Source organism: Pogona vitticeps, chromosome 5, assembly GCF_051106095.1.
Source record: "Pogona vitticeps strain Pit_001003342236 chromosome 5, PviZW2.1, whole genome shotgun sequence".
Taxonomy (NCBI): Eukaryota; Metazoa; Chordata; class Lepidosauria; order Squamata; family Agamidae; genus Pogona; species Pogona vitticeps.
The window spans coordinates 153,971,933-153,984,168 of NC_135787.1; the positions used below are offsets into that span (position 1 = coordinate 153,971,933).

General features: G+C 40.3%; 1 protein-coding gene across 1 annotated transcript in view; it reads right to left on the reverse strand.

Moving 5' to 3' along the window:
• KITLG (KIT ligand) overlaps positions 1-12,236 on the reverse strand; it is an 85,865-nt gene that overhangs the window by 34,908 nt on the left and 38,721 nt on the right. Inside the window, exon 2 of the mRNA XM_020777503.3 lies at positions 1,916-2,029. Coding sequence (XP_020633162.1) covers positions 1,916-2,029 — 114 coding nt within the window. The remainder of the gene's footprint in view (positions 1-1,915; positions 2,030-12,236) is intronic.

A 12,236-nucleotide genomic window follows, 5' to 3' on the forward strand; every position in this document is an offset into this window, starting at 1 on the left:
GTCATGCGACTGGTACCTCATCGGTTGTTGGCAATTTGTTCAGATAAGTTACACAAGTTAACTTAGACATCAACAGGATTGCAGACAGTACTTATTAATTCACTACTGCAAACCAGAAACAATTTATGCTCAACTAATTCCAGGAAGACAAAACAATAGGCAAATCCAGTGTTCGTCCCAATTAAAACAAACCCACTGAAATTTATAGAACTTGTGTAAGTGGTCACAAATGCCCATTTCAGAGCATCTATTCTAGTTTGGTCAAGCTGTGTACTGTAGACCCAACCTGTGAAGAGCATAGGTATCATACAAATATACTGTATTGACATATTTTAAAATAGCCTATTTTCCATGTAATACAATGTTTTCAATACAATTTGTGGAACTCTAATGGGAAAAGCATTGCTCCTTTGAAGTTTTAAGCCCAGAGAAGAAGATGTATAGAATTTAAAATGTTACTGAAAAAGAGAGGATGTTATCCCATATTAGACTTCCACTGAAGGGCAGCCACCTCCAATGGACTCTGGGGAACTGAGAAATCTTCTGGAACTGTTTTGGGTAGCCCAGAGGACTGCAGGGAGAAGAGAGGGGGAAAAAGAGCTGAACCTCCCTCATCTCCCCAGAGCAAAATTTGATTTAGGCCCGTGAGATCAATTCAAACCAAAGTTTGCCAAACCTGAAAAGTCTATTGTACTGTAGAAAGGTAAATAGTGAAGATGATAAGGGAAACACATGAAACTGGATAGGAAGGATGAAGAATCCACTGGTCTGCTAAGATTTCAGCGACCTGAAGAAAGATTATTGACAGATCTAAAACTGCTTCAAATAATGTAGCCCCAATTAAAGTTACGAACACAAACTAGAGGATCAGTCTCATCACATGTTGGACTAGGTGATTCTTCTATCACAGTGAGATTCATGTGGGCACCTGCAGGTGGGAATCTAAATGCAGCTGGATTACAAGAGAACGTGCAATATTCAAGAGCTCCACAGGACTTCAGAAACCTGCTGTGCTGAAAGAAAGTCAATCTTATAAAAACAGCAGGACTTACCAACTCCCCACCCTGGCAAACTGTGGAGCAGTATCAAGTGAAATTCTTCTTGTTTGCTTATGGAGAATAAAACCATGTCTGTTTACTCATTTCCAAAATGGAAGTTATCTGTTTCTTACTGAATAATTGAAGTAAGTGAATAGCATTTAGGGAAGAAACCCTTCTAGAACCCAGATGTTTTTAAAATTGTTCAGCTCTCAGCATTGCTATACAACATTTCATGACTGTATTACATGCAATTTCTCTTCCACTCTACTCTGGGGATACAACATACCAAGCCAACTCTGCATTATAAATAGCATTCCAATGACATTCCCATTGTCTGTCTCTCAGTGAGATGGTACAGTATATGCAACTCCCTCCTCCGTGAACTTCATTATGAGAAATTCAGGGAAAGCTGATACAATCAATTAACAGAACACCAAATTTTAAAATAAAAATGTAAGACACATTTCAGTTTTTCTTCTGGAACACCTGTGAGATCATGGGCAAGATATTCCCTGATCAAAACAAATAAGTGCGCTAATTTAAAACCACTTGGGTTTCGGTTTCAGGAAAAGGAGCTAAGGTCTGAGAGGAAAGCTAAAAATAGCACTTAAGGGAAATCATGGATAGGTGTAACAATGATCCAAAGAAAACAGACTTAGATTACTGGAGGTACTTTGTGGTTAAAATAAACCTTGTGTTGAAAAGGGAGCACTGGATGGAGCCTGTCTTGTATGTCATATAATGTTACTATTTTTGTGAACCCATCTCCAATCTGTGTAAGTCAAGAAGAGCATCAGTCAACATGTTCCCCAGAAGGTCTCTCCCTCTTCTATCTGCCAGTGTTTAGAGAAGAATTTAAAAGAATAGCCACTTGCCAGTTTTGGAATGTCATTCACATCATCCGTCACAGGATTCCCGCAGGGACTTTGGGCTTTGACAAGAGGATTAAGAAGGAGCAGTAGAAGATAAAAGCAAGTGATAATCCAGGTCTGTAAGAGAGAGGGAATATATGCTTGGTAACCTTTACAAAGACTAAATACATACAAGTATAAAGTAGAATTATAACCTTTCCTAACTATTACCATTAAACCAAGGATTAAGATCTCAAAATCCAGCCAAATATGTAGCCACAACCAGTTTAAATGGGTTAAGACAAGGCATGTATAGTAGGTTTGTAAAATGCACACACCCTTGGGGTAGCTTAGAATATGGGTAGGAAACTGATAGCTCTTCAAATGTTGCTGAGCTACAGTTCCCACCTTCACTCACTGTGGAATCCGCAGTTTAAATATATCTAGAAGCCACAGGTCACTCACCCCCAGCTTGGAGCCAGTTCTAACCCTACTGTCACCACAGAGCGTCATCTGAAATTTTTCTCTATGAAAGTATTCTGTGCAGAAGGGTTGTGATCAGCCTGGCCCACGGTTAGGACTTGTGATGGGAATTCAGAAGGGCATCAGGATTGCTCAGGCAATGCATGTCATTTATTACGCTGAACACACTGATCTTGTTGGATTTCAGAGGCTAAGTAACATTAGGCTTGAATGGGAGACTACCACATAATACCAGGATCTCCAGCGGGGTTAGGAAAGAATTATAATTAGAGATGGGCACGAACCTTGGTTTGGAGGCTCATGCCAGTTAATATGCATAGCACTACAGTTGCCACCTGTTCCTTTCCCCTGCCTCCCTGCTGGATCTCCCACTCATCAGCTGGCATACACATCTCTCTTCCTCCTCTTCAGCTGTTCAACCAGTTTCCAGCAGGAACACAGGCTTCCCTGCCTCAGACAAGGAGGCAGGCAAGGCCATGCTCCTGCTCGGGACTGGGCGAACAAACAAAGAGTAGGAGAGAAGCGCACTATAGCTGGTGAATAGGGCATTGTCTAGGGAGGTGAGATAAGGTTTGTGCCCATCTCGAGTTAGAATTCTTTCCTAACTGTGCAGTCATGCCCATCTCTATTTCTAATTGAGAAAGGACTTCCAGGAGTCATGAAGAATATTGTGCTTTCATTGATGTGCAGAAATGTCTTCAATTGACACTTGACAACTTGAACATGGAAACCTTCCCACATCCCCCAATAATGTTCACTCCATATTACAAATACCACGAGATATCAGTTTGAACATGCACACCATGACAGTCAAGTTAAGTTTGTCCAAAGCCACTTGGATTTCTTCAAAATGAATGCCTCAAGAAATGAAGATAGTGAAGGGCACTCCAAACATTACCTTTGTTGTGGAGATACCATTTTTAGGCTTATTTAAAAAAAAAACCCACAAAAGTCTCTGTGCAAGCTTTCAGGATAAAATATCTCTTTGACATGCCTGACAAAGAGATTCCTCATCACTTAAATTCTGAAAGTTTGCATAGATTTTTTTGTGTGTGTGTTCTTTCAGTTGATCTAATAAAATCCACAACATGGATTTTGGAATTTGTCTTACAGCCAACATGACTTCTCCCGAATTTCAAACACCAGATGTTTTCTAAATGCAGGAAAGTAGAAGTACATGGGTAAATCATCATACATGCCACTAATGTGCAAGCATAAATAATAAAGGTGTAAGAAGGCTAGACCAAAATAATAAAAAATAAAATTAAAAAAAAATAAAAGAAGAAAAAGTAAAAAGTAATCTTCCTGGTAATTTTGACAAATTTATGAATTCTGAGAAATTTAATGTTTCTACATTTTCCCCAGTTTATGATAAGCAAGTAGAATGTGGCAAAATGAAAAAAAGAAGCAATAAGTTACATTGCATTCACAAAGGCTTTCATGGCTGGGATCTTCAGAGGACTGGAGTAAGAACCAGTCTTAAAGCTAGTGTTGTTCCTACTCCTGTCCTCTGAAGATGCCGACCACAGAGACTGGAGAAACATCAGGAAGAACAACCTTCAGAACATGGCCAAAGAGCCCGAAAAACCCACAACAACCAATAAGTTACATTTCTGGATCTGACAAATCCACCTGGGAATTCTAGGAGTGCTGGTTTACTTTTCAAAGCTCTGCATGATGCTACACCATAACATTAGAGAAAACCAACATAACCTAATCAGAAATGTGCTCTGATTTTACTGTCCTGTTCTGTGTCAAACTGGCACAGAACACTCTCATTTTCAGAAAAAGAGATAAAAAATGGGTGAACTTGGCAAATCACACTTAAAACTAGTGTTGTTTCATGAAACGTTACCTAATCAATCTCATTTTCTAAGCAATTGCTATTAGAGATTCCCATTTCTGTTTTCCCCCATTGATATATTTTGAAATACCAAACCATTTCTGTGGCATGTTGCAGAAGAGGGAAGATTTGTTAGCAGGTTGGAAGCAAAGCAACTTTTTCATAGGCATCCTTCAGTCTCGAGAGACTATGGTAACATGCTCTGAATCGAGGAGTGTTCTCTCCAGAGCATGAAGCCCGGGTAAGGTAATATGGAGGATAGGCTGTTACCCAAGCAGCAGATCCCCCCTCTCCACATTGCTGAAATGGTCCAATGGAAAGGCAAGAGCCAATACAACTGGTTCCAGCAATGTCGCAGGAGTTGGCAGAACGACACGAGCTGCCTTCGGGACTCCAGCTCCGGATTTTGCCTCGAGGTTAACTCCTGAAGCCTTTTCCATGAGTGGATATAGCCACAAGGCAGTGGAGGTTTGAAATTGCTGCTTATATACTGCCCCTTAGTGCTTAAAGCACTCTCTGACTGGTTTACAAGTTAATTACGCAGGCTACACAACACATTACCCCCTAGCACGCTGGGTATTCATTTTACCAACTTCAGAAGGATAGAAGGTTGAGTCAACCTTGAGCTGGCTACTCTGAATAGAACCCTGGGTCTTGAGCACAGTACAGCAGTTTAACTACTGCTCCACAAGGCTCTTCAAAAGGAAGCAAAAGGAGTCAGACACTGGGTCATGCAAAGGCCTTGCTAGTATGTTGTAGGAAAGGCATGGTTGGCAGAAATCCAGGCTGCATTCCTAGACCCAGTGCCCAAAAGGTTACCCATGTTCTGCAACATTTGAAAGATCATTACCAACATCACGTGTACTCAGAAACCATTCATTGGGAAAGGAAGACCAATAGAGCAATGCATCATCTTAATCTTATAATTCATCATTCTAAAATAAAATATTCCAAAACCCCTTTTCTGGAAACCACAAGCAATAGGAACATTGGAAAAACCTAGGCTGGGGCGGGGAGCTGCTTCTCCTTCAATTCTTGTCACACACACCAAACACACAACATTTGCATTGACAGTAATGAAGTATTCCAGGCTTTGTTGTTTTTTTTTTTAATGGCTTCTCAACACTTTGTCAATTTATAGATGAATTCCATCATTTTTAATGTATGATATGGGTTTGTTATTGTCATGCACCATCAAGTCGATTTACACCTATGGCAACCTTATGAATGTGCAATCTCCAACATTTCCTGTTCTCAACAGCACTGGTCAGCTCTTGCACACTCAATCCTGTGGTTCCTATCTCATATTTGGCCTCTCTCTTTTCCTGCTGCCTTCCACCTTTCCCTGCCATTATCTTTTTTCAGAAATCCTGTCCTCTCATGATGTGCCCAAAGCAGGACAGCCTCAGCTTCAACATTTTTGCCTCCAGAGATAGTTTAGGCTTGACTTAATCTAGGACTCACTTCGTCTTTCTGGCAGTACACTGTATCTGCAAAGCTCTCCTCCAGCATCACATTTCAAACAAACCATTTCTTAACTGCACCTAACTTTCACGCTCATACATTGTGATCGGTATCGTAACAGTGTGGACTACTGTATTTTGGTCTCCAATTACATATCCTTACACTTAGTGATCTGTTCTAATTCCTTCATTGCTGCCCTTCCTAGTCTTCTTCTGATTTCTTGGCTGCAGTCTCGATTTGTATTGATGATTGAACCAAGGTATACAAAATACCTATTTCAATTTCTCTATCATCAATGTTAAAGTTGTGTAGTTTTTCTACAGTCATTGACTTTTGTCTTCTTCATGTTTAGGTGCAGTCCTGCTTTAGCACTTCCTTCTTTCACTTTCCCAAACACTCATTTCAAGTCATTGCTGCTTTCTGTCAGTAAGATGGAGTCATCTGTGTATCTTAAATTACTGATGCTTCTTTGATCAGTGTTCACTCCTCCTTCGTCTGAATCTAGTCCAGCTTTCCATGATACGTTCTGAGTACAAATTGAATAGATAAGGAGATAAAAATAAACCTCTGTCAAACAATTTTGCCTATAGGAAACCATTCTGTCTCATTATTCTGTCCTAACAAGAGCTTTTTGTCCACAATACATGTTATGCATCAGGAGAATTAAGTGCTGAGGTACACTCATTTCTTTCTGAACAATCCAGAGTTTTTCATGATCCACAAAGTGAAAGACTTCGCTGTAGTTTATAAAGCACAGACTATCTTAAGCTCTTTGGTGTGTTCCAGTAGCCAGCAGCTATTTGCAGTGATGTTGTTTACATCTTACAAAATTTTTGAACTTTAAAAAAAAAATTTCTATTCTCAACAGTAACAAATAGAAACACAGATTTGCAAAGATTCTGTTGATTTCTCCATTTAAATAACTGGCTTGTTTACATCAGAAATTGATCTCCCTAGAGCACTGATTGTGCCATTTGATAATTAGCTTCTGGTAGTGCCTGGTAATAAGCATTTGGTGGACTTTCCTATTAAGTGTGCAATATAAAATGTACCTATGAGATCCTTTATATCTGGCTACAAACTGAATGGTTTGTCTGTTGTCCACTAGACTTCTGTCAACTCTATTTTATTATACAACTTAAAAGAAATTTTATCATACAACTCTTTCCAAAGAGTGGCTTGGGTGATGACAAACTATAACATAAGCAAAACGTACAGACAATACACATAAGCTGTAAATATTGCTCTTTTAACTGTAAGAACTGTTTGAATATCATTGTGAAACTGATAATCCCAAACTTCTAAACAGGGAGATTTCATTCCATGTGAGTGGAAATAAATGGTGGAGTGGATACCAGAGGAAATGAGAACTGGCTGGAGGGAGAAAATAGATCAGCATGGAGACAAGGAAACACTGTGATAAAGGGAAGGAGGGAGAGGACAAGCACTATGATGGAGGTTGGAGCTAATGAGTTTCTAGTCCAGGAAAAGCCAGGGGTACATTCACTAATTATTTTCATAATATATCTGTGGTAGACAACTCAATTCCTTGTTCAAGAAAACCATTTATCAGTAGCAAAAGACTTGCTTATACAGGATGCAGGGCTTTAGATAGGAGCTGCTCCCATACTGAGGAATGTGTCGCCTATTGTTCCAAATGCAAACTAATTTACTAATTTACCAAGGCCAATTGTTCCAAACACAAACTAATTTACTTAATGTATCCAAGCTTATCTACCTACCACTATCATCATACCAGGACAAAATCCAAACCACTAATGTTTTGATTTGCATTTTGGACTGAGATCTAAGACAGTGGTTCTTAACCTGGGCGATAATGCCCCCCAGGGGGCGATTTCATTTTTCAGGGGGGCGGTAGAACGAAAAGGGGCGGTGTGGGGGCGCTGGAGCAGAAGGGGGGCAGTAGGGGGTGCTGGAGCAAGCCAAACCTGTGAAGATGGCTGCAGCCTTTTTACAATGTGCATGAATATATATTTTCCTCCAATTTTAATTTAGTTTCAGAGTTTTCGTCTTGAAATTTTTAGTTCCTGCATTTTATGCCCTTTTTATATTTCTTTTTGAGTCTTAAAATTTGCTAGCAACTAAATCATTAAATGTTAATTTTGGGGGGCATTTCATTTTCTTGGAATTGAATTTTGTTTTCAGGGGTCATTGGATTTAAGTGTCTTAAACAAACAAACAAACAAACAAACAAACAAATAAGATATAATAAGAAATAAGAGGGGGGCGATGATAACTTCCTCAATGGCTCAAGGGGGCATTTCTTTCAAAAAGGTTAAGAACCACTGATCTAAGAGATCCAGGTTCTGTTCCCCACTGATACATACGTAATATCCATAGTTGCCAGTTCTTTCTCTCAGACTGACTTACCTCTCAGGACTAATGTGATGACAAAGTGGCAATGAAGAAAAATGTATAGTATGTCACTGTGAACTGATAATTATTACCATTCACTCCATTCTGACAGCTCAGGCTTATTTAATACAAAATCGTAATCCCAAGTGCATCTTGAGAAATAAAATTGATTATTTCAATGGCATTTCCTTCCAAGAAAATATGATCAGGACTCCTAACAAACCTACAGACATTTTTTGAGAGTTAAGTCTCCTAAAAATAATGCAAACACACACACAGGATTGCTCTGTGTTTCAGCCAGTCTGTTTAAGTCCACAGTCATTGTCTCTATATTATAACAAACTTTTGAAGAATTTGAGTTCACAGCAGCTACTGACAATGAAAACTGGAATGGTTTTTCTCAGTTTACGCTGTATATTTTGCCTCCTTCTAAAATGTGTAAACTATCAATGAAAATGAGGTTTATGTCACTAATTTCCTGTCATAAAATACCTGATGCAGTGCTAGATCGGAGGCTCAACCAAAATTCTTGCACAAACATGTTGGGTGCATACCACATGGTGTGTGTGTGTGTGTGTGTGTGTGTGTTTTAAATGTTCATGTGTAGTATGCCAAGATGTTGAAACTGAGTCAGTGGACAAAAAATGATCAGCCTCTTTCATTAGAATAGTTTTCTGTCTGTGGTTCCAGATGCCAAGAGCTCTGGAAGTCAAGATCACTTCAAACGCTGAGGCAAATGAGAACTTGGAAGGAGACAGAGAGCCACAAATTCTTGACTCTCTGGTGCTTGCTTCTCATGCTACACAAGCACCACATGGAGTCCTCTCAAAATTTCTTTTGTGTGGCAAATGCTCTAATTAAACATTTTGCATGTGATCACCTGGCATGAGTACATGAGGCTGTTTTTTAAATGGCTTTCCAGTGTCACATTTTCTTTAGAATATGTAACTGTGGTTCTGAGGCTTAGTGAGACCTTGCTTTGTGTTCTGTCTTGAATTGTATTACTTTGGCCTCAAACTCCGAAAGCAGTACAGTTGTGTAACATCAGCTCCTATGAATGGTGTGCAGTATGAAACATCTGCATGGCCCATTGATAGTATAAATCAGTGGTCCCCAACCTTGGGCCTCCAGATGTTCTTGGACTTCAACTCCCAGAAATCCTGGCCAGCAGAGGTGGTGGTGAAGGCTTCTGGGAGTTGTATTCCAAGAACATTTGGAGGCCCAAGGTTGGGGACCACTGGTATAAATAATACAGAGGGAACAGAAAAGGCATACTGTGGCTCTCCAGACATCGTGTTCAGATGGAGCCTCTGGTTCACACATGATGGTCCGGTGGGGTTTTAACTGCACCCCTCTCATGCCACTACGCAATGTAAACTGTGTTTGAAATTGAGGCAGATATTTCCAGTATGAAAAAACTTCCATGCTGTCCAAATAGTTCACTATGAAATTAACCTTCAGAGAGTATCAAGGATGAGGCCATAAGCAGCAAGCAGAGTGAACCCCCCCCCGAAACCTGGCATAACAGAACAATGCCAATCTGCTTACTGAACTGAGAAGTAAAACTGGCACCAAACAAGAAACCAGGCAGCAGGAAAAAATAGGAGGCCAAAACTGAAGAGCAAAGCAAGAGGCAGGATCAAGAAACCAGCAAGCAGTTAGAATTTAAGAATCACCAGAAGATAACAGATAGACATTTGAGATCAGAAAAATGTAGTCACTCCAACAAAGCTTAGGTGGGATGTGAAGCCTCCTCTCATATTCCTCTCTGTCTGGGAGAATTCAACAGGCAGCCTGAGTAGGAAGGGTCTGAACAGAGTCTCACAACAGTACACCATCAAGGCAGATGTTGTAACAGGCAGCTCAGTAGCTCATCATGTGCACACAAATTCTAGTTTCAGCCTTCACAACTAGAGTAGGCCCATTTAAATCAACTGAACTTATGGTCGAGTTGACTCATTAAATCTTCAGTGGGCCTCCTCTATTATTATTTACTACACTGAACAACAGGATTCTAGACAATGAGTTCAATTAGGCCTACTCTTAGCTATCTGTCTCTTTTAAAAATGACAAAATAGACAACTAAAAAAATTACTGCAAATGGATGACTGCAAAACAAATAACTTTAAAAAGACAGTGTGTGCTTCCTTCATCTGCATCTATTTTGTGGTGTCCCAGGATTCTACTTTCAACTTTTTCAGTTAAAAAGGAATGAAGTGGAAGAGAAGAAAAGAAGCAATTAATTGTACAGAGCCAAGCAATTTTCACAACACACAAACAAAACTGAAGCCTTCCACCATATGCTCTTTTTCAGATTAATATCACATTGTGTTGATTATTTGTCCAAGGTATTGCAGCTGCCTTGTTTGATCCTGCCAAGTGATTACAAAAGATCAACAATTATGCACATGTGGAATTCATTTGAAATTGGAGGGTTATATTATTGTTTTTCTTCCATTCTTATCATTCAATGCCCATGTGTAGGTAAAGCTCATATCTAGGTTAAGAAGTCTTATGCATGCTGCACAAAGCCAAGCTGTCAATTCCAGTTATACAACCTGTTCAATGCAACAAGAAAACAATGTCTCAGAAATGAGTACACCCAATAATACATAGATTTTCACTGCAGGAAAATCATGAAATATAAACAGCAAGAAGAAGAAGAAGAAGAAGAAGAAGAAGAAGAAGAAGAAGAAGAAGAAGAAGAAGAAGAAGAAGAAGAAGAAGAAGAAGAAGAAGAAGAAGAAGAAGAAGAAGAAGAAGAAGACGACCTCTGCATTCTTGCTCATACAGGGTTTTATGGTACTGGTATCCTGTAAAGAATTCTTCTTGATGATTGCTATGCCTAGATAACATGGTGTTACATACAGCACTGATGGTACCTGTCTGTCATGGGTTTGGAGGGAAAGTTCCATCCTATGGGGAGTGGAAGGCAGGACATCAGGGGGAGGAGCTGTACTGTATATATATGTGGAGCTTGTGTGGAGAAGTTTAGAAGCAGGAGGAGTTGGAGTCTGTGTGTCAGACTGAGTACATCTGTGTGTCAGTTGGTACATACCTGATAGGTTCAGGTTTCTTTATAGGTAGCCAGAACTGATAGGTTCAGGGTCTGTGCTTTACTTTAAAGTGTTCTGTGTGAACCAAACTGTTGTATGTATGATTGAGACTAAGCCACGTTACAGTATCTTATTTACTTGATCTTTTTATTTACCCTGTTTGTTATTTAAATAAACCTTGTTCTTTTGTTTGTTAAAAATCCATTCCTGGTCTGTGTGACTTCTTATAGGGAATGGTTGGTGGCAGCATAATTAGAGTGTGGTATACTCCGGTAGGTCTGGGGTTGTCACATTGATTGGTGTCCAGCGTGTGGGATACGACTGGTCCAGTTGTCCAGTGGTCCAGCAAAGCCTTGGCAAGTGTGCCCAGAGCAAGGGGGGTCTAGTCAGGGAAAATCTGAGAGCGCGTAGGTAATCTTCTAGGCTTACGGGGAGGTACGCTAGTGGAAGAACGTGCCACCTCAGATTGGGGACTAGATTAGGGAGCTCTGAGGCAACCCGTTTTGGCGGGAAAGGGCTGAGGCAAAGCTGTGTGAAGTAACAGTGATCTAGCCTGTCTGCTGAGAGGCCTAGCAGAGGGGGTGGATTCTGCCTGGCAACAGTAGCAAGTTAGTGCTGAAGGAACAGCAGCAATCTATAGAAGGCTGTTCCTGAGGCAAAAGGAAAAAAGTCGTCGCTTTATTTTGAGGCTTGACTTTTGAAGGCAGCCTGTTCTGGGGGGGGGATTATGCCCTTGACTCGAAGCCAAATGGCAGAAATGGGGGAAGTAAGGGACCCACAGGTAGACCAAGGTTCTGAGGAGGAATTTGGCTCAGTGCAGGATGAGAGCACGGGAGAACAGAACCCAGAACTCAGAAAAATGGTCCTAGCCCAACAGCATGAACTGAGGGTGAGGGAAATGGAGGAAAGATTAGAGAGAGAAAGAATGGCGTTTGAAAGGGAAAAGGAAGAGAAACAGGAAAGGGAGAGGCAAAGACAATTTGAATTGGAGAGAGAGAAAATGGCGTTTGAGCTGAAGAAGCTGGAGATAATGAATAGAAATAGTAATAACAATAATAATGAGGGGAACCCAGGGAATGGGGAAGGCGGCCTGTCTAAAACTGACCTGAAGAAATTCCCTGTG